The 22,636-nt window shown below is 41.3% G+C and overlaps 2 protein-coding genes across 3 annotated transcripts; one reads left to right on the top strand and one right to left on the bottom strand.

Annotated features, from left to right (window-relative positions):
• Positions 1-264: 264 nt before the first annotated feature.
• stk25b (serine/threonine kinase 25b) lies at positions 265-9,556 on the top strand. The gene is made up of 11 exons (XM_033649486.2): positions 265-686; positions 1,428-1,658; positions 3,198-3,254; positions 3,407-3,515; positions 4,325-4,482; positions 4,812-4,997; positions 6,418-6,563; positions 6,703-6,808; positions 6,893-6,964; positions 8,999-9,135; positions 9,224-9,556. Exons 1-11 carry the CDS (start codon positions 657-659, stop codon positions 9,261-9,263), a joined length of 1,272 nt encoding a protein of 423 aa, XP_033505377.1. The 5' UTR covers positions 265-656; the 3' UTR covers positions 9,264-9,556.
• A 1,029-nt stretch (positions 9,557-10,585) lies between these two features.
• On the bottom strand, positions 10,586-22,018 carry septin2 (septin 2). 2 transcript variants are annotated; one of them, XM_033651036.2, is made up of 13 exons: positions 21,882-22,018; positions 20,833-20,874; positions 19,766-19,880; positions 16,788-16,874; positions 16,538-16,661; positions 16,185-16,319; positions 15,900-16,017; positions 15,481-15,582; positions 15,191-15,336; positions 14,893-14,976; positions 13,706-13,766; positions 11,911-12,007; positions 10,586-11,748 (listed from the first exon to the last, which is right to left on the bottom strand). In XM_033651036.2, exons 2-12 carry the CDS (start codon positions 20,854-20,856, stop codon positions 11,921-11,923), a joined length of 1,083 nt encoding a protein of 360 aa, XP_033506927.1. In that variant the 5' UTR covers positions 20,857-20,874; positions 21,882-22,018; the 3' UTR covers positions 10,586-11,748; positions 11,911-11,920. The 2 variants fall into 2 exon arrangements, with proteins under 2 accessions (XP_033506927.1, XP_033506926.1); XM_033651035.2 differs by having other exon boundaries at positions 14,854-14,976.
• Between the last annotated feature and the right edge of the window lie 618 nt (positions 22,019-22,636).

The raw sequence follows: 22,636 nt of genomic DNA on the forward strand, positions 1-22,636 counted from the left end.
CTGACAAGTAAAGAACAGTCCCTTATACAAGTTGGCCTGTAAATGGATAGGCACAGCTTTTACGGTTTGATTTAATTAAACATAAATTTGTTCAGACATATTCAGTGTTGAAAGGAATTAAAGGGCCTTAAAACTCGACTTTGACACATTATATTTGACACACGACACTATACAATGAGCTTAAATGTAGGTAGATGTATTTTTTATAACGTTTCTGAGCTTAGAAATACAACTCCCACAATTCCACAGCCTTCAAACCCACTGCGCATGCGTCCTCCGGCTGGGCCATTATTTTGTCCTCCTCAAGCTTCAAATGAACAACAGGCTAAGCGTTCCTTGAAATGAATTAAATATTAATAGACGGACGGAGCATTTTATCTTCGTGTTCATCACCGCCGACACAAATGGAGTCCCTCGGTCAGTAGCTCGGTGTGTCGCCGGTCTCTTCAGTCCTCCGTTGGACTTGGAGGCCGAAAACAGAGCGCGGAGTGACAGCCCCGTTAAAGCCAGTAGATTGGGTGTTTATCTAGTTGGCTAGCCACCTAGCTAGCTTCCTAGACAGCTAAGAGGGGAGGAAAAAAACCCGAAAGGACCATTTGATAACCTCGGAAAGAGAGAGCTGTGGCTGTCCCTGTCCTTTCCAAGCGGCAGAGGGGATGGCACACCTTCGAGACATGCAAAACCAGGTACAGAAATCATCTTTTCACCACCAACTGTCACCTCCCCTCCTCTTGTCCAAGACAAGGCGAACCCCCATGACTGTCAGGCTTTCTATGAATAGGTGGGTGGGGGTCTGAGCCATCAGTGCAACGCCATAAAACCTAACTTACATGCACACATTTGTATAGTTATTTTTAATTTCGTTGTCATTGTCACCAGCAAAAGCTGATAAAACATGTAATCAGAAACTCTAGATTTCATGACAGTATACAGCAATATTTTAGAAGTCTCCATAAATCTTAAACATGTAGTTGCCACATCACATTTTTTTTAAATTAATGACTTCGCAACGTGCTTCCTACTCAATTCATCACTTATTTCCTGCTGTTATGGAGAGAGACAGCCTCTGAACTTTCAAGTGTCATGCCTCTTGAATTACACGCTGGCACAAAGTTCATTCTAGAGTCCAGGTAATTATATGAGCCGTGACTGAATAGATAGGTATTGACACTGATAAGAAAGGTTAATCATCCATCATCTTTTTTATATATCAGAGCAGTGCATGAGGACAGTATATGTGCCAACAGATAGATGTAACTCCTCCTGTCATGTCCAATTAACCTTTGCAACAGAGCATTCGTATGTGAAACAAGTTGGTAGCTTTGTGCTTCAAGGGCTTGGCAAGAGTGGCACACACACACTCCTATGCACATAAATAAGCCTCTACCATGGATAATTCAATGCTGTCTTTGCTGTCACTGGAACAGAATACCCGGTTGGACCCCGAGGAGTACTTCACCAAGCAGGAGCGGATTGGGAAGGGTTCCTTCGGAGAGGTCTACAAAGGCATCAACAACCGCACAAAGGAGGTGGTGGCGATTAAGATTATAGATTTGGAGGAGGCAGAGGACGAGATCGAAGACATTCAGCAGGAGATCACAGTGCTGAGCCAGTGTGACAGCCCTTTTGTTACCAAGTATTATGGATCATACCTGAAGGTGAGATGATAACACAGATAATGAGGCAAAACATAGGCAGATTAATTCCAGTCATCTGCGTGAAGATGCTTAAAGACACAGACACACAGTGCCATATAGGCAAAGTCAGTCGCTAGAAGAAGAGTTGGCATTGTACTTTCCTGCAAACCATGGATACGTATGGATACATATCATATCAATGTTTCTAAAGTGACGCAGTTATGATAATATGTATGTTAGCTAAATCTGTCATCGAGAGGTAGAGAGGATGGGTAATGGCATGACAGCTAGGTGACATGGCTGCCAAACTGCAGAACAATGCAAACCACTGTTCAAGACCAACAAACGACAAAACTGTGTGTTTTTTTAGCGAGATATAGGTGGCATTTCCAGCCGCGATTGTGCCACCAAAACCAGCTGTTTTTTTTAGCAAGACATCTGCAGCATTTCTAGTGGCAATTGAGCAACCAAAGCTGGGTGTTTTTTAGCTAGACATAGGTGGCATTTCCAGCAATGATTGTGCCACCAAAATGGTGTGTTTTTACTGAGACATTTACGGTATTTTCTGCCGTGATTGTGCCACCAACACTGAGTGTCTATTAGCGAGACATCAGCAGCATATCCAGTTGCAAGTGAGCCACCAAAGCAGTTTTTAACAAGACATTGGCAGTATTTCAAGTGGTGATTGTGCCACCAAAACTATTGTCTTTCTTCATTTTTTTAGCAAGACATTAGTGGCATTTTCAGTGGCCTTTCAGAGCCACCAAAACTAGGTGTTTTTGTGAGATCAGCGGCATTTCCAGCAGCCATTGAGACACCAAAACTGGGTGTTTTTTAGCAAGACACTGGTGGCATTCCAGTAGCGATTGCGCCACCAAATTAATGTGTTTTTTTATCAAGACATATGCAATATTATATTTCCAAAACTATTGTCTCTTTTTTATCTAGCGTGACATGGGTTGCATTTCCAGCAGTGATTAATGGACCACCTAAATGGAGTTTTTTTAGTGAGACATTTGCAGCATATCCAGCAGCAATTGGGCCACCAAAACTGTTTTAGTAAGACATTGGCGGTATTCCCTGTAGTGATTGAGCCACCAGAACTGGGTGTTCTTCAGTGAGACATTGGCGATATGTCAAGCTGTGATTGTGCCACCAAAACTATTGTCTTTTCTTTATTTAGCTGGACATTGGTGGCATTTTCAGTGGCAATCACCAAAACTAGTTTTTTTTAGTGAGACATCAGCAGCATTTCCGGTGACAGTTGAGCCACCAAAGCTGGGTGTTTTCTTGACGGCATTTCCAGCTGTGATTGTGGCAAAAAGAACATGTATTTTAAGCCAGAACATGATAACCAATTGATTCCTGTGCCTAAACATAACGACAGCATTGTTAAAATGTAAAGAAACATGAAGCTTCGACATATCCACTACATAATAAGGTACAAGTGGTACATCTGTGATTTGCAGAAACATACAGTGCCAGCATTCATTCTGGTAAAAGGGTTGTTTTTAAAGCTTAAACTTGAAACATCTTTCATCAAGTGTTTTTTCCTCTCAGGGGACCAAGCTGTGGATTATCATGGAGTATTTAGGTGGAGGATCTGCTCTGGATCTGGTAAGAAGATTTATATTTTTGTACGGCTTACAAAGTTTTACACAGATCTTAAGAAGTGGCACTTTTTATACACGAGAAGCAAAACTTGACCCATTCTTGGCCCTCTCTCCCAACTCACACCTTTTTCTGATTTATTTTGTTCCTCCTCTCAGCTCCGTCCAGGGCCTCTTGAAGAGACTTACATTGCTACTATACTGAGGGAAATACTGAAGGGGCTGGAGTATCTGCACTCTGAAAGGAAGATCCACAGAGATATCAAAGGTAATAAGCTCTCTCTCTTCATACACTGGAGAAACAAACTCCCTCTTTTTCATTCAGCCTCTTATAGATAGGACTTAATATCATTCCACCGTGTTGTCCTGGTACAAAGCCAGATATCATACTCATAATTCAGAGCTACTTCGCAGCACAGTGGTGTATTGTTTAAAGAGACTATAAAATACTTTGATAAGGGAGCTGCCAGGTAACAACATGTATATCCAGTCTCAACCAGATGCTGGACAGAATAAGTCCACACACTGAAATATGTCACCAAGCTGCATAAATGCATTAACACCATCTGTGAAATTTCACAGCATACTGTAGGTGCTAAATTTATATCTGTGCATGGAGCACATTTTTTTCCTGCTGCAGCTGATGTTGTGCTTTTACATTTTGGGGAAGTACTAGAGAGTCAAAACAACAGTGACACCAAGATGAGTAATTAAAGCGTCACTTCAATATTTTTTAACCTCGTTTTTGCATCTAAGTTACTAATGGGAACATCAGTTTTTTAAAGTGGGCCAGTGTTAAGTGAGAGGGCTGCAGCCAGCAGCCGCATATAATTTTGGTAATCAAGCACTGTCAATGTACGTCCACTAAAAGTGCTTGTTTTTGCCACCGACAGGCTCAGATTGTTATTATCAGTTTCTGACAACATTATGGAAAGGACTGGCCCCAAGTAAGATGCTTCAACACTGCGGTTCTCATATCTCAAATGAGACCCAATCGTTCAGGTTGATGACGTGTTTACTGAGCATTACTTGTTTTTGTATTTTCACCGTCTTTCTTCTTCTGTCCCTTTCCTCTAGCTGCCAACGTGCTCTTGTCGGAACAAGGGGATGTGAAGCTTGCAGATTTCGGGGTGGCGGGACAGCTGACAGACACCCAGATTAAGAGGAACACATTTGTCGGCACACCTTTCTGGATGGCTCCAGAGGTTATCAAACAGTCCGCCTACGACTTCAAGGTGAGGCCAGAGTTTGTGGACCGGACAAGAGACACGCTGTGTTACTGCTTTGAGTGAACGCTCTCTTTAGGTTTGTTTGCTTGTTTTATTCTTCTCACTTTTGGGTGACAAGGTGTTTCACTTTTGGTAGAACATCGAGCTCATGGAGAGATAATTTTCTGTTATTGGTGGAGGCACTGATAAGTAGACACTACATGACATTTTTAGCATGGGAAGAATAATTTGATCCATATCATTTTAGTTAAGGGAGTATTTCTCCCTTAAACATTTTCCAGTGTCTGTATATGTAGTTAACACACCTTACTAACACATGTCACTCTCCCTCTTAGGCTGATATTTGGTCCCTGGGAATCACTGCCATTGAGTTGGCTAAAGGGGAACCTCCCAACTCTGACCTCCACCCCATGAGGGTCCTTTTCCTCATCCCGAAAAACACTCCACCCACACTTGAGGGACCCTACAGCAAGCCCTTCAAAGAGTTTGTGGAGGCTTGTCTAAACAAAGACCCTCGTTTTGTAAGTAATACACCTGCAGCATCCATCAGCGTTGGAGCAGACCTCAAATGGGATCAGACGTGCTTGTTTGTGGCTGAATAAGATCAGAAATTTGGAAAAGAATTCCAGATTGGCACTGCTGCTCTGAATGTCAGACTTTGATTACTTATCCTAACAAATATGTTTTGATTGGATTAGCACATCATGTTCTTAATAGGAATTATAATTTGTGCTGTGCTTTCTGAAATATTCAAACCCAGTCCAAATCACACTTTTGTTATGCACCAAAAAAAAACCAAAGTAATTAAATGATGGAGTCGATACTGACTCTTTTAGCTTTTTAACTTTTAGCATATTATAGCTAGACAACTGATCTCACCTGATACAGAGTCAATAAATGTTGAAGGGTCTGTATGGAATATTCATGGCATTAATATAACAGTAAACATCTATTTGCTATGTAAAGATATAATGGAGTAACAGCGTTCTGAGCAGCAAATGAAGTCACACTACCTCTGTATGTGCTGTAATTGGAGTTTCTCTGTTCTTTGTCGTGGTCAACAGTCCAGCCTCACGTGCCTGTTAGTGCACATGAGCCCCTATGTGTCTATCCCATACAGCGGTTACTGCTGATACGGGGACAGCATTGTCGCGGAAGTCAGTGCTCTGGTTTTACCCCAGGTTAACTATGTAGCTCTGTCTGCCATTGTTAGCACTGCTTTATGAGTTAGCATCATTAGCTTCTAGCTGCCGATTCAGCCACATCCATGTTGAGAACCATGTGCAGACTATCCCACCCCGGACTAAATCATGAAGTGCATCTCCAGCTATCTATTTTTATGCACATTTTCAATTACCCCACAGTGGAAACGGCAACAATTTGATATACATTGCGAATATATTGCAAATAAAGTTTTACGCTTTCAGGTGGGTGGAAGAATTGGTGTATCGATAAAAGGTAAATGTGATTAAGTGTAATGAAAATGGATACTGTAGATAAATGATGAAGTAATCTTACTGCCATTTTATAGGCCACTACAAGCTCTCTTTGCCTTCTCTGGATGGCCTTTAACACACTTACGTACACAGAGCTGTTACCAGAGCTGTTCCAAGAGCACATAGCTGTAATATCAGATGTTCAAACTCTCGATTTCCATTGACCTGTGTGTTCTCTCCATTATTATACATCCACTGTTTCCTTCATTTGAGGTTCTTCTTCTCCTCCTACTGTTTATCTTGATGAACCAACTCTCAAAATTAGCGTAACAGAAGTGGATGGAAAAGCACAAAAATTTGCGTTTTCTTTTGCTGATTTTCTGAAAATGTGGGTAAAAATTTGTGCTACATCTGGATGGAAACACAACTATAGAAATGCTCTGAATGTTACATACAGCTCCTTTAATATTTTCTCTTCTTCTGTCTTTTTAACATGTCTGCACAGAGGCCAACAGCCAAAGAGCTCCTAAAGCACAAGTTCATCACACGCTACACCAAGAAGACGGCCTATCTGACAGAGCTGATTGACCGCTACCGCCGCTGGAAGTCAGAGGGCCACGGGGAGGAATCCAGCTCTGACGACTCAGATATGTGAGTCTCAAGAATACACATTCATACATTAAAGGATTTACATTTTCCAAAGGATTTATTCACATTCACATTTTTAAACATCTCTTTCTCTCCTCTTATTTTTTGTTCCTTCATTCTTCTCTTTCCATCCGCCCTTCAGGGACGCTGATGGTGATGTGGACACGTTACCCACGTGGACCTTCCCCACAGTCAGACCCACCTCCATGACCAAGTTACAGAAGGGCTACACACACACAGATTCAGAGGTGAGACACAGGCAGCACGCAGACACAGAGTCAGATCTTCTGGGTTTTTGTTTTTTTCTCTGACACCATTTTGTCTCTTCGCAGTCAGGAGATTCGGTGAAAAGGCAACCCAAGTCACAATGCTTGTCTGCTTTAGTAACACCCATCTTCAGAGAGGTAGGCAGAACTGTTGGGAAGGGGGATTTTGTAACTTTGAGCACAGCACAACATGAGCATGTCTTAATCCAGAGTAGTTAATACTGTCTAAAAGAGTGGCTTTTTAACACATCTTCAAATGATACTTTTTGACTGTTAAGCCCAAGACAAAATTAAACAAGGTTCTCTGGAAACACCTGTGCAGATTCTCTCAGTGACAGTATGGGCTGATGGGCTAGCAAAGCTGGAATCTAGTCCTTGCCTTAACCCTAAAATTAAACCCACAGGGTACCTCACGCCAAACTGCAACTTCAGAGCTAATTCTTTAATTTTTTTGATCACTTACAAAGACACATTTTTGTTTCTTGTACTGCTGACACAGCTGCAACTACAAAAAAACACACTTCCCTGCAAATTTTCAAATGACTATAGGCTGATTGCTGATAAATTCTCAAATTTGCCATCATAATGTTGCACTGGAAAGGTGCTGAAGCATATTGACACGAACTCTGGTGTGGTTCATATGTAGTGAGAATGTGTTCCAACCTGGATCTGAACCAACTGCAGTCCCATGACACATTGTTTGGGTTAAACATGAGCATGTTAAAGTCCTGGAGGATTATTAATGTGCGCCTCCTCCTGTACTGCCTTAATATGCACATTCAGCACATCCAATGCATCAAAACATTGTTTTCTAGTTGGAGCCGCGCCTCGTTTTCAAACTGTATGGTTTGACTAAAATGAACAATGACAGCAATATAGTCCACGATGACCAGCGCTAAAATCAACCTGCGTAGTTGTCCCTCCATTGTGACATTAGAAAGTGTCACATTTATCTTGCAAGTGTACTCTTCTTCAACGTTTTGTTTACTTCCTGGTTTTTTCCTGCATGGAAATTCTGAGAGAGCAGCATTCACTTTTCAGGCATTTTATCTGGTCCGCTTGTAAATGCTGCCGTGAGAACACGAACCAACTCTAGGCAATTATGCAACTTTATAATAAAACTAGTCCCTGATTCAGACCAAAGCAAGACAACTCTAGGTCTGAAAGCACCCTTATTCTTGGGATTACAAGGCAGGCTATAAATTTCCAAGTATACTCATTTTAGGAAAACATGGGTAGTATATACTGTATGCTGCCACACTTGTGTGTTATTCAACTCAAATCAACTCAGCTCAAATGTATTTATAAAGCACACACAAGTGCTGTACAAAAGGAATAGGACGCTAAAAACGCATACACGAGAGGCAACATAACTGCCAGGTGCACAGCTCAAACATACAGACACAGACACACATCACAAGAAGCCACAGCCTAGTTTACCTAATTTTCAAGCTTTAGAAATGAAAACACCCCATACTTTGCCACTCAGTCCAACTTCTTACTTTCATCAAACCAAAAATATTCGGGATATTTGTTCTACATTCTTACAGAGTTGCATCAAGGTCATCATATAAGGTATGAATGGGCAGTCATGGGCTGAAATTGTCACAGTGCTCGTTGAAGCATTTACTGTTGCATCCTGCAAAACCGCGCCCATCTGGGTGAAATACCAAGTGTTTGGGGAGTCCCATATGCACAGAGCACTGTCATGAGGTTGTTATAGTGCACCACTGAACCAACAAAAGCACTGTAGTGACTACTATCAATGAAAAAAGCCACCAAGAGGCTGAGTAGGCTTTTTACTGTGACTTGTTCAATAGAGTCCATGCTGAAGTCCAAAGTTGTCTTTTTATGATGATTGATGATGATCGATGAAAGCAAAATGAGATGAAACAAAATATCACTGGTGTGATTGCATAATTGGGTTATGTGATAGTGGTCAACAGAAAATATCCGAGCCATGCTTATTGTTGCCTTGAGTAACAGTATGATGTCAATATGTCAACAAGTTGAAATATCGAGTGTCACATTGTGAATTTTTCATATGATATTAAAAAACCTGAGTAATCTGCTTATTATAATGTTGTAATCTGTTAACAGTAGAGTTGAAATTAGGCTTCAAGCAGCCTTCTTCTTTGGTTGAAGCCTCACATTGGATATTGGTATTTTCAGTTGAAGGAGAAACGGCGGGCGAGCGGCGGGGGCGTAGGAGCCATTGAGGAGCTGGAAAATGCCTTCAACCTGGCCGAGGAGTCCTGTCCGGGCATCTCCGACCGCCTTGTCACACACATGATGGAGCGAGTGTGCAGGTGATACACCAGCCCAGTATCACGACTTCATTATGCAGCAGAAATCATTCATTGATCTGATTTAATCTATTTCATGTTTTTCTTCCAGGTTTTCTTTAAATGGTAACACAACCCCATCTTCGCGGTGAAACCCCAGCTGGATGTAACTTCACCCTGCTCCCTTTTCTGTCTCCCAGACCCCACCCAACGCCTCAGATAAGGACCACAGAGACCCCCCCTCCTCACCACCACCCCTCGTATCTTTGCACCCTTCCTAGTCCTGTCCCCCAAGAGATCTTTTAATTAGTTATAATTAAATATTTTTACAGTTTTTCTTTAAGAGCGGAGAGTATTTAAAACAAAAAAGCCATGACATTTAGAGCGTTGCGTATACCTGTTAGATTGAGAAGAAAAAAAACTATAATAAAGTCTATGGAAAATGTCTCTTTGTCTTCAGTGTCTTGTTTGACGTTCATCTGCTCGATGCTCAGACTTTTTATCTGTTCAGACATGTTACAGCTCAGTCTAGGCAGGGACATTTTACTGTGAAGTGCACTGGTCAGTAGTGGAGCATTCATCATATACCAATAGAAATAATACATGTTTATATTAATGTCAGCTGAATGACCAGTTAAAGAGAGAGTTCACCCCAAAATCAAAAATACATAGTTTTCGTCTTACCTGTAGAGCTGTTAGCAGTATAGATTGTTTTGGTGTGAGCTGGCGAGTGTTGGAGATATCAGCCGTAGAGATGTCTGCCTTAAATATAATGTCGCAAATATAATGGCACTCAGCTTGTGGTGCTCAAAGTGCCAAAAATATACATTTGAAAAACTCAACAGCAATGTCTCTTTCCAGAAATCATGACCTGGTGACTCAAGACAGACACAGACCTTGTTGTGAGCAGTTTCATGTAGGAACTATTTTCTTTTTACCGAGGTCTGTGGATTATCTTGAATAACCAGGTAATGATTTCTGGAAAGAGACACTGCTGTTGAGTTTTTTTTAAATGTTTTTTTGGCACTTTGAGCACCACAAGCTGAGTTCCATCTAGTTCCATTATATTGGAGAGAAGGCAGACATCTCTACAGCTGATATCTCCAACACTCGGCATCTCACACCAAAATAATTTAAACTGATTAATAGCACCACACGTAAGAGGAAAAATAAGTATTTTTTACCTTGGGGTGAACTGTCCCTTTATTTCCTTTGATGAATTATTACTCATGTTCTTGTTTCCAAAAAAAAAAAAAAGATAGTAAGCACATGGGTTTTGGTAATTAACCTCCATACACTGCACTGTAATTATTGAGGCCCTGTTAGTGAGGGCAGGTTCACAGTGGTTTTGTCAGAAGCAATTAATCTCACTGAGGTGAAACACAAAGAGAGCAGAGAGCATCGGCAAGGAGAAGCTTCAGGCTGTAACTCAGCAAAGTAGATAACAATAAATGAATAAGAGGCTGAAACCACATTAGAGATTAATAAAGTTTAATAAAACTTTTATTACAATATACGCATCAAGAACAATATTTGGTGCTTTAATATTGGATAAAAACAGCACAAAGAGGAATGTCAAGAACTCACATCTTGGCTGGTGAGGGAAACGTTGGCTACGCTGACCTCATCGGGTCACTTTTAATCTCCGTGGTCATGGAAACCACAAAGTACTCAGCAGTTGGGATAGGTAACAGTTTATACCTCTTAAATCTCACTGCGTCAATGAAAACACAAAACACTTAACGCTCCCTGGCACATGACTTCACTTCACAGAGTAATTACTTCTAGTTGACTGAAAGCACCAAACAGAGGCGTGGCACCTCATCTGCACGTCCTTCATTTGTCAGGTCTGTAGGAAGACTGTAAGAAGTCGAGGGTCACAGTTTATTTACTTGATATCAAACTCAAAAGGAGCTTAACAACACTTCAATGCCGTTGCACTGAAAGATACTGATCTGAGAACAGCACCAATTTGGACAGGAGAGGAAAGACGCTGACCCCAGCACAGCACTAAAGGGAAAATTCACCTGAAAATTTGACCAGACGGGGTCGAGAGTTGCATGCACGTACTATGATTAACACTGAGCAGGGTGGACCCTATTTAATGGAACGCTTGTGTGGTCATTTCTTAACCAGAGGGAATCATGATTTCTCTTGACAAAAAGAATATTAATGGCATATCAATGGCGAAAACAAAGCTACTTCTGCTACTAGTTTCCACCACAGTTGACACTCTTTCATTGAGCGAAGGTTAGCGCGTGCTTTGAGAGATATTTAAGAACTAAAAGCACTTAATACAAGCAGCAGTACTTTGGTTTTCTAAAGAGCAAATTAAAAAAGTAAGGGAACAAAAAATGGAAAAACTAACAGTCTGTATCAAAGATATATGCCACCATTTTAAAGATGGGTCGCATGACTTCATTTGAGTAACTGACAAAATAAAAAATTAAGAAATAGAACCGTGTGAAAATACATAAACATAACACTGTCTGAATATACTTGACTGGATGTATAAAAAAAAATTACTCCAGATCCCGTGTAGGATAGGGATAAAAATAGTGGCAAGCAGATAGCCTTTACACGTTCTCTGCTATCATCCGTCTCTCTCAAGTCAAGCTCGAGCAGTGGCTCAAATACCTGCGAGGAAAAGAAAAGATAAAGTTAGAAAAGACCAGCAGCTGCAGATAACAAAGCATCACGTAGGTATTAAGTTACAAATGATGAGGAAATACAGAGCAGCGTCTGCAGGGTGTCTGCATTACAGTGAGTGTTATGTGTATCCTTGGGTTTTCCTCCTACCAAAGACTTTTCACGCATGGGGGCCCCCTTCCTCTCCGTCTCCCTGCTTCTGCATCTGGGCCTGCATCTTGGCGATCATCTCCTGCATTCGCCTCAACTGTGACACAGAGAATCAGCATGTAAGACAGGGAAACAGCCGCACGTAAAACAAAGCTCATTCACTTATGTCTCACTCCCATTGAATAGTTTGATTCGACTCAGTTTTGGTACCAGGTCCTTTTCAGCACTTTGAGTGGTCAGAAGATTAGAAAGGTGCTGTACAAGTGCAGTCCTTTTCCATTTACCCCCTCAGTTGAGTTGTGATTCTCATAGTAACTGCTGTGACATGATCTTCAGCAGAACACTCGCTTAATCCTTTCATTGGCTACCAAACACGAAGGTCTGCACTTCGTCTATTGTACTTTGTGTGTGGAGGAGTTTTGCAGGCTACAATTTTTACTATTGACAGTAGCTTCGTTATTTAAAAATGGCAGGTTGGTGCCATATAGAGAACTGGATACAGCGTTGGAGGAAAGTTAAGTGGCACACGGAGCAAAAAAAATTGGACTTCCGTGTGTAAAATGACTTGAATCTTCTGCTCTGCATTTGCATCGTTGGGCCCATAGAGCAGGCACGCTAGAGACTTTTACCAGCAGCTAACTTCTGGTATATCCCACCGCTAACTGGAATGAGGATACAATGATTTAAAGGTGTAGCTCTTCTAAACTTCCAAATATGTGTCAGACCCAATGGATGAAATCTGGATAGTGAAAAGAGTCATTTCAGAGGTTGTGATGCTTGAAAAATGTATCCACTGATTTACAGACGTCTCTTTCACAATGTAAGTCTATGTGGCAAAGTCTTGTGGGCCGGATGGCATCATACGATCAATCTGTAAGTTTTAATCCCATGATTTGGCCCCTTGATTTCAAGACCCAGTGCTGTTCCCGAGGGCTTGGTTTGTGCACAATGTCCAATGTTGTGCAGTGTCTTAACTCCACCCTCTAGTATCGGCTCAGCATGCTTGAAACATCACTGGAGGTGATACCAATATAAGCACCTGGTACCATGCACAACTTTTACTAATGGAAAACCCCACAAGAGCAAGTCACGTTTAATAAAGCCGCGTCATACCATGCAATGGAAATGCAACAACAGACTGTAGGGATTCTGAGGTGTCTTGCTTAATGTATTATCATTAATATCTTTATGCCTGTTATAAATAATTAACTACTAACAACTGCTCCCACATGGAAAACTTCGAGAAACCAACTGTGAACATGAATCATTTAACAGTTTAATACTTGTGTTAAAGATTATAATACTAGAGAGACAGTAGCTATAACAGTCTGATAGTTCCCAGCTTTTAAATTGTAAATTGTAGGACAATGAATCATCTTTAAAGGAATAGTTCAGCAATTTTGATATACACTCTTACTGGCTGTCTTGCCAAGAGGAAGATAAGAAGACCAATACCACTCTTCTGTTTGTTTCCTAAATATATATAAAGCTACATCCAGCAGACAATTAGCTTAGTTTAGCACAAAGACTGGGAACAGGGAGAAACAGCTACCCTGGCTCTGTCCACAGTCTAAAGCTCCCAAAAATAGTTCCCCCTGCTTCCAGTGCTGATGCTAGGCTAACTGCCTGCTGGCTCTCGCCTCATATTTAGTGTATAGATATGAGTGGTGTCAATGTTCTAAAGAAAGCATCTTTCCCAAAATGTCAAACTATTCCTGAAAGACATCTGGATAATGGAGGAGGATGAACCACGATTTAACAAGCCCAAAGTAGCGTAGTGTCTGAAATATCTTACCTCAGCCTCCTTCTCCTGCAGGATCATATCCTTGTCCATTTCCTCCGGCTCTGGTCCCTTTCTGCATCAACACAGTTACAGTTACATTTGATGTCACACACTACAGAGTCAAGTTATAATATTGCTGCAGAATGTATGCCAATTAACAAAGTAATAGTAAGTTAAATGCACAGTCAGAGAGGTTATGAATGTAAAATCACTTAGAGTGACGATTCATATAAAGCATTATATTAAGTCAGTAGAAAGGTTTGTGTCTGTGTGCATGCCTGAAAGTGCACATTGAACCATTTTAAGTAGCATGAGTCAAAACTGACAAAAGCAACACTGAGAAGGTGAAGAAGGGGTCAGTGGGTTAGTTTGTCTTTGCAGAAGAGAAAAGTGGGCACCTACAACAAGTAACTACAAAGAGATGAAAGCAGGAAGATTCAAGGGAGAAGCAGAGAGTGCGAGAGTCAGGGGAACAGCGTTACCTCCCCCAAATGATAAAAAAAAAACAAAAAACGGGTACCTCCAACAGTTCACTCATGGGATTGGACAAATCAAGACCAGACAGCCATCATTGGACAGATGGCGAGGCAATGTGAAGACAGTAAAACCACTGCCTTATCCTGGGCTGGCTTTAGAGGAGAGTCTAAAAGAATCTTTGTGGTCTACGTTGAGGGTTAAATGAGTATATGTCCACACTATGTTAAATGACACACACAGTAATCCTGTTTATAACCTCTACAGATACTCAGACTACACATGCCATTTAGCTACCAACTAGCCATGTAAACCACAACCCCCTACAGCCTACAGCATTAAATTCACTTCTGCCTTGTGACCACGGCCTAACTGATGTAATGGACATGCAAAATGATGAGTTAGAGCTACTGTACTACAGAATGATACCAGTTTAACAACATTATACAGTATGAATCAGCAACAGAAGAATAACTGGAGGTACATGACCCATTATACAGAAATTAATCTAGTAACTCTGCTTCTATATACATGGCTCTGGATGTTTCTTTTACTGAACATCTGCGGTGTCTGTTGTGTGCCCGACTATGGCATTTCTGTTGTATCATTTATATATGTATAATCAATGGTTTTGCTGTTTGAGGTGGGGGAGGTGCAGAAAAGCAAGCTGACAGACAAGTACGTACGCAGGAGACAGAGGCAGAACGTAACCATGGGAGGACAACCTGCCACCCCGTTTGAGGCGGTCCGAGCGGAAGTTCTCGTAGTGAAGGTCCTGGGTCACTTCCTGAAGATCCTGCATGTGGGTTCTGTGTGGATGTGGAAAAGTCACCAAACAATAAAGACTGTTGCACAGACATTTTTTGAAAACTGCAGATGGTGACTTCACTGGTTGCTCAAACTCCTGTCTGCTCATATTTATCCACATAAATCTAATTAGTAGTAGTATTAGTCTACACACATTACCACTAATATTTTAAAGAACAAGGAAAAGAAGAGGGTTTTAGCCTCTTCGCCACTCACATCAGCATAATCCGCAGCTTGAGGAAATCGTTGTGCTCTGGATTCTCCACCTCCACCACTCCCCAGGGGTACAGGCGGCCCCTCACCTTCTTCCCTTTGGCCTCAATCTGCTGGTTGGATCCCACAACTGCAAATGGGATGCTGGCCTGGAAGAGAGTAGTAGTTCATGTGTCTGTAGTCGTGGTTCATACGTGATTAAAACACTTCAGTAAGATGACTTGAACTCATGCTCACTCATTGCTTCATATCCATTCAGGGATGAAAAGCTTTGCAGAGAGCGGAGAGTTTACCTTGAGGATTCTTGTCTGCTCTTTGAAGTCCTCGTCCTCATCTGACTCAGCATCAGGAAGGTGGTAAATCTTGATGCCATGTTCATCGATCTCATCCAGAATCTTATCAAGAAGACAAAACACGGGTGAGTATCATCTTTTATAACTGCTATGTACTTTACGTGATGTAGATGGCAGCCGCTATTCCCTCTTTAGTTAGGACGGAAAGGAAGACAACATTTTTGCCACTCAAAATCCACTGTAACTAGTCTGCCTCTCACTGTAGTTTGTCTATCTTTTGATTTTAGACACTGTTTCTATAGGTACAAACTGAACTTCATACACTGGATGGCTGCAGCAGTGACAATGAGCACATGATAGCTTGTGTTTATTTCAGGAACTGGAAGAGATCCCGAACAATGGGTGACTGTTGTCCTCACCCTGCGCTTGAGCCTCTCCCTCTCTCTGAGGGTGAGCGTGTCTGCCTTGGCGATGACAGGAACCACGTTGACCTTATTGTGAATGGCCTTCATAAACTGAACATCCAGGGGTTTCAGGCTGGCAGGACAGGAAACAGACGGGCACGGGGTCAAAGAGAGACAAAAGAATTCAAGCAGGTATTTATGAAAAGTATAGAGTGAAGAGGGCATAAAAATATGGCTAGCAAAATAGAAAGTAACTTTTACTGACTGAAAAGCCCTGTGAGTGTGCAAGTATGTACTCACCCGTGGCCAAGCGGGGAGATGAAATAGAAGCAGCAGTGAACTCTATTGTCAACGATGTGTCTACGATTTAGACCGCTCTCGTCATGGAGGTAGCGCTCAAACTGGTCATCAATGTAGCTGATGATGGTGCTGAAACTGGATAAAAAAAACATTTTGTATCACTGTTATATAAGGAATCATCTGTACTGGTAGCACACACACTAAACCCTAATATTCTAAGCCCACATAAACATTCCCAACTGTCTAACATTACTGACTCATCACTGTTCAAGATCAAAGGACTCATAATGGGAATTTAGACCTAAAAAAAACCTCATCTCCTCCTCAGAATATGCCCCAGAAAGATGTCTTACCAGTCTTGGCTGTTGATGGCATCTCCGTATCCTGGTGTGTCTACCACAGTGAGACGGAGCTTCACTCCTCGTTCCTCAATTTCTACTGTTGACGCCTCAATCTGAACCGTCCTTTCTATCTTTTCTGTTAGAGGGGAGAAAAAAGTGCAACTCATTACAACTTGTAAAGACAAAGTAATGTGTTTTTTAATACACACAGGTTTCACAAAGTGCTTTAAAACAAGGATCATTAGGTGCACATGTGTTTAACCTGCTGCTCCAGGGATGACTCTCTCAGGGTATAGGTCAGTGAGGAACAGGCTGTTGATCAAGGTGGATTTTCCAAGTCCGGATTCACCTTTTGACAACAGAGAAAAATGAAACAATCAGTCAACATCAGTGTGAGAAGCAAAAATCAAAATGAATTAAGGTTACAAAATTACTAAAAATTACTAAAGCAGTCAGGTTCAGTTTTGTTGAACAAAACAAAGGAGATCCTCACTGTGCTGCAGGAAACAAGACATCTGTCTGTGATGCTCAAGAGGCCGCGCACCACACGGAAATGCATGATACTAAATCTGACTTCAGCATTAATCTTTCCCAGAACGCTGTCAGGTGGCTGATTAAACAACCCTAGTGCTCTGGAAAGAGTGGAAGTGTTTATAATCAGTCAGCAGCACTCAGGTGAGCACGAGTCAGGAAGAAGACCACTGGATAGTTTCACTCTCACAAATATTAGCAGCAAAAACTGAGAACCTGGACATCCTCTTTTAGCTCGACTCTGAATCTCTAGAATCTAAACTGTACACTGATGACTATTTTTATTTTTATGTCTCTGCTGACATCACCTGATTATGAATAAACTAAACCACAAATCAGACAAAATCTCAATTGGCTATTCCTGAAACTGGCTCCGTATACCAACAATGGGTCTTTGGCTGCTGTAAGCATAAGACAGTTGGACAGACAATTAAACATCCACAGTTTGAGTGATGAAGTTTAAAAATAAAAGCTAATGGCCTGATTCCAAGACAAGGACTAATCCTTGTGCCAGACTAAAAATATCTTGCCACTGATTTTTTGCAGACTCACTGAGCACTGTTTTAGTTGAGCAGACAGTGTGCCTAATTTCTGTCTGAGATAGCCATAAAACTACAGTATACTATACTCCATCATAACACAATACTGAAGCAGCACTTTGGCTTAAGGCTACAGTTCATAACTTTTCTAAAAATAACTTTTTATCATATTTGCTGACACTGTCACTACATCCTGAGAGAAGCAGATGAGATAGATAATCTGTGGAAAAAAAAATTATGTTCCTTTGCCTCTTCATAGTGCTTCTAATGTCGTTTGCTTGAGTCCAGTGTGACTGTTGGAAAACAACCAGTCAGAGCAGAGGAGTCTCTAACGCAGCTGTCAGTCATGTTAATCACTGCTTGTGAGCCATGATCAAACTGTCAAACTAGGCAGCACTGATCAAATATAAATCAAGTTTTTGTTACTGCATTGCTTATATCTCACCTCAGATGTTTTCAGAAACATATTCTAGCGTACCGTTTAGCTGTAACTTGAAAAAGTTTGTGATATAGCCATGATCATGTTGGAAACAGTCTACTCAAAACCAAGCACTGCCCACGGATTGGAGCAAACTTTTCTTATACTTTATACTTTTATTAACATATTTTTGTGTACTGTTTAGCTGTAAAATAAGAAAGTGTACTCCAGCCAGTGGGCAGTGCTTGGTTTTGAGTAGACTGTTTCCAACATTTTTCAAGGTACAACTAAACAGTACACTAAAATATGTTTCTGAAAACATCTGAGGCGAGAAATAGGCAATGCAGTAACAGAATCTTAATTCATACTTGATCAGCACTGCCTAGTTTGACCGCAATTCAAGAGCAGTAATTGACATGATTGACAGCTGCATTTGAGACTCCTCGGCTCTGATTGGTTGTTCAGCCATGGTGGATTCTTGCAAATGCCATTAAAAGCACTACAAGGAGGAGGAGGAGGAGGAGGAACATTATTTATGTGCACACACTGTTCATGTCATATTCAACTGCATGGATATAGTGACAGTTTCAGCAAAAAAGGTTATTCTTATTCAAGTTACTAACTATAGCTTTAGGCAACAGCAGTGAACCAAATGTAAGAAACTATACGTTAGAAAGTCTGTTCCTTACATTTCATGGTCACAGATGCTGCCTGAGACATAAACAACCTAAAGCTTGTGTGCTTTACCCAGGAATGCTGCTACTGTGATTCCCACAAGAGCCATGATGAAAAAAATTACAGAAGTCTTCACTACATCCTGACAATTTTCCATAAAGTCTTCTATGGAAAACCCAAATCGACATATGCATTACATACACTATAGTTTAAGGGGCATGCAGAAGAGGAGCTTTAGAGGGAAAAAGTGCCCGTGTTTTACTGTAAGCAATAAAATGTGATGTGAACACTAAGCAGAAATGATGAATTTCCATGGTAAGCATATTTTTTCTATCTGTGGGGGAGAACTGCAGCCATCTACAAGTACAGGAAAATACTGATTTATTTAAGAGCCAAAGTCACACAGAAGGTTAAATAAGCACTCAATGAGTATTCTTGCACTAGAGGGACCAACAGGCCCTGTCCACTGTGTGAATCAATCCCTCGAGGCCCGCTGGCTACATTCCTCTCTGGTTTATTTTAAAGCAAAAGGATGAGCAGCGTTCAGGGGAGCATCTACCCTCCCCCCTTACCAACAAGCAGGGAGGTTCGCACAGTCACAGTGTTCACATCAAGAGTTTACACTGCCAATGACGCCAGCTGAGCAACTACACTGATGTGACATCTGCCATTTTGTTCAGACCAAAAGCATTCATGCACACTGACAGACACCTAAGCATTACTGACGACAAAACAACTTGCTTACTCTCAGCATACGAACTAAAGGAACTGCAGGGGTGAAAGAGTAAAACGCTTATGTGGGGAGGCCATTATGAGAAGATAGCATATGACAGAAACAACTTCATATCGCGCAGGCTAACCGCCAAGATCCCATCATAAATTTATCACAAAAACAACCTCATATAAGCCAAAACACATTCCTCAAATGTCCATGTTTACTCTAGCTGCCTTGTGTGAAGCCTGTTATCACTGAGATACACTATCATTTTCCAAACTAAATAAAACCAGCGTTGCATGATGAGAAGAAGGAAAGGACAAAAAGAGAAAAGGCCTGAAAAGCAGAGACGACACACTCACCTACAACCATCAATGTAAATTCAAATCCTTTTTTTACAGACTTGCGATGAACCTGATTAGGCAGGTTGGCAAATCCAACGTACCCCGGGGTCTCAGGGTTGTTGAACTGGCCCTGCTGTGGAACAAAAGCAAAGACAGGAGAGTCATCATCTTAAGAAAAACTTATGATGAAAGAATGTAGCTTTGCACATAAAAAATCTCACTTGAGTTGAAACAATTGTTTGTCACAAATCAGGTTTAACTTTGACATGCTTTGGCTATCATTATAGTGATAATATGACAGCTGATTATAAGTGCTTGAGCAGAAACCACTGAGGAGACATCTGTTCCCAAACCGCCAGGACATTTAGGAGCCCTCTGCATTCTATTTGCAAAATACCTTCCACTCATCATTCCAGAGTTTATAGCCCTTTACTACACAGAGCTAGTCAGACCAACAAGAAGTAGGTCAAAAGCAACAATTCTACACAATGACAATGTCAAATTGAACACAAAAAGGTACACGTTCCCTTTTTAGCTTGCTCATTTTGGCCACACGGTCTTGCAATATTTATGAGCCCTCCCTTCTCCATGCTTTCAGCAAAGGTCACGACAGATAAGCCTGATAAGCAGTATGTTCTGGCTCTGCCTTCGGGCCTTTCAGCACGCATAAAGCTACATCAGTGAGTCACAAGGATGGCGGGCAGCACACTGAGCATATGTCTGAGTGACCCACCCAGCATCCAAACGGTGGTATTTGTGCTTTGAACAACTACAAAGTGCAGAAAATAATGTGAGAGAAAGTGGCAAGGCACAAAATGTTCCACTGAAATGACACATGTGACTGCTCAGCTAAAAAAAAAAAGGTCTGGATTGAGTTATGTATTTAATGTTTGTATTCATAACACAACCAAACCACCTAGGATAAGGTTTTAAGGGCACATTACTCATATCTTACTTTCGTATCATGATTACTGCACAGACATTAATCTAAGAGGACAGTCACTGAAGCAGAAGCAGGAATCTGGTATCATGCATACTGTGGCGGCACAGATGTGTTATCTTGGTTTCTGTTTTCTGAGACTCACCTTCATTTTGTCAGCCTGAGACATTTTTGCTCCTTGTTAAACCTGAAAGAAAGGACAGACCATATCACATAAGGAGAAACTTACAAAAACAACTGAAACACTCTCAAACTTTGCGGCACTTCTTCTGGCTTCTATGGAGCTTATTCAAATGCATACTCACAGGCCTGATTGTGAGACTGTGTGAGAGACAGGAAGTCTGATTCCTGCTCAGAAAGGTTTGTGAGAGCACTGTGTCTCACCACAAAAAAACTGCAGTTCCTGCTATGATAGCAGCATTACAGCTGCGTCCCACTACAGCACTATGATCTGAGAATTAAGCCATACTTATGCTATTAATCCCAACTGGTATCATATGTTTACTACTTGGATGCTAGTTACTGTGTTGTAGTTAAGTCAGTGTGCTATATTAAAAACTGTAAAAGAGATGAAACCGTCCAAAATGGGCACTCAATGGATGGAAACGACTGTCTCTGTCACCGAGTCAATACAAACTCAATACAAACTCAAATTTAACCGGCAGATGAGACAAGAGTCTGTGTCCAAGCTAGTTTACAAGCTAGTTTGAGCTAATTTAAGAAGCTCTGACTAATTAGATTTACCATAGAAATATCTAAAGCTAGCTAAAACTACATTATCAATTGATTTCCCATACATGTAACGTTAGCTAGAATAGTTAGCTACCGTCATTAGAATGCGTTGGTTAATTAGCAGCAGCTATCATAACGGTAACAACCAAGTGGGTGTGACTGATGCCGAAATCTGCCGTTAAAACACATATTTTAACGGTAATTCTTGTCTTGTAAACGTGTCAAAAATCAAAGCTAGTTACCAAGCTAACCGCCCCTGGTAGCCGTTCATTAAAGTGGTGTTAGACGAGCTTAGCGTAACGTTAAAACTACTAACTAACGTTAGCCGAGTAGCTTCTCCTCCCGCAGGATGTTAACTTTAGCTAATGTTAGCGCCGTCGGTTTGACCGCGACACCGTTAACACAGCACCGACACAACTTAGTGATGAATAAGAGATGAATTAGAGGAGTAAGCGGTGTTACCTTACAGTCTGTCCGCTGAGTTTTACAGTGCAGATAGAGGGACGAGCCGACGATGAACAGTAGACTTGGCGGACACCTCAAATTCTTCAGATTCCGGTGCAGCAGCTTCCTTTAGCACACAGACCACAATGCACTGGGCGAGAGGAGAGGAGAGGAGACAGCAGGCCAACACTACACATCAACACTCTCCACACACCGAGCCTGCTTACACACTGTACTTATAATATAAGCTCTTATCAGCTAATTAAAATTAAAACTAATTACTATCTGTAGGAGCAAAATTTGTCATGACCATATATAGACATGTAATATTCCCCTTCCTGTCAGTGTGTAGGGCTTTATTGTACCTGAAGTGAACTGAGTCCTTGGAGAGTTTCATTTGTGTGTGACAAACTTGCTTTGTAGCTGTTCCCATGACAGTTATCAGTAAACTGGAGGCCTTGTATTTGCTGTCCCTATTCCATGTTTTAATCACATCATGTAACTGAATCTGAATTCCATAGAGGCCACTCCAGGTGTCGGAGCAATGACCTTTCAGCTGAAATAAGATTGACTCTGTTATAAGTGTTATTATTCTGTTTCATCACTTTATAAAATAACACAGAAGACAACTTGATCGTTTCAACCATAAAATGTGACCAGGTGTTGAATCTTGTCCACTTTTGTTTCAGGATTAGCTGCAGACTGACTTGGCAGAGATGGCTGCCATCTTGTTTTTACATGGATTACTGTATTGTGCTCTCACCAGAGGTGGG

The sequence above is a fragment of the Epinephelus lanceolatus genome, chromosome 12, assembly GCF_041903045.1.
Source record: "Epinephelus lanceolatus isolate andai-2023 chromosome 12, ASM4190304v1, whole genome shotgun sequence".
NCBI lineage: Eukaryota > Metazoa > Chordata > Actinopteri > Perciformes > Serranidae > Epinephelus > Epinephelus lanceolatus.

Coding starts and splice junctions, on each gene's coding strand:
- stk25b (XM_033649486.2), top strand. CDS start 657: ATGGCACACCTTCGAGACATGCAAAACCAG. Junction 3,255..3,406: donor GAGGATCTGCTCTGGATCTG/GTAAGAAGATTT, acceptor TCCTCCTCTCAG/CTCCGTCCAGGGCCTCTTGA. Junction 6,564..6,702: donor AGCTCTGACGACTCAGATAT/GTGAGTCTCAAG, acceptor TCCGCCCTTCAG/GGACGCTGATGGTGATGTGG.
- septin2 (XM_033651035.2), bottom strand. CDS start 20,856: ATGTCTCAGGCTGACAAAATGAAG. Junction 15,337..15,480: donor AGCAGACAAGAATCCTCAAG/GTAAACTCTCCG, acceptor ACTCTCTTCCAG/GCCAGCATCCCATTTGCAGT. Junction 12,008..13,705: donor TGCAGGAGAAGGAGGCTGAG/GTAAGATATTTC, acceptor TCTGTGTCACAG/TTGAGGCGAATGCAGGAGAT.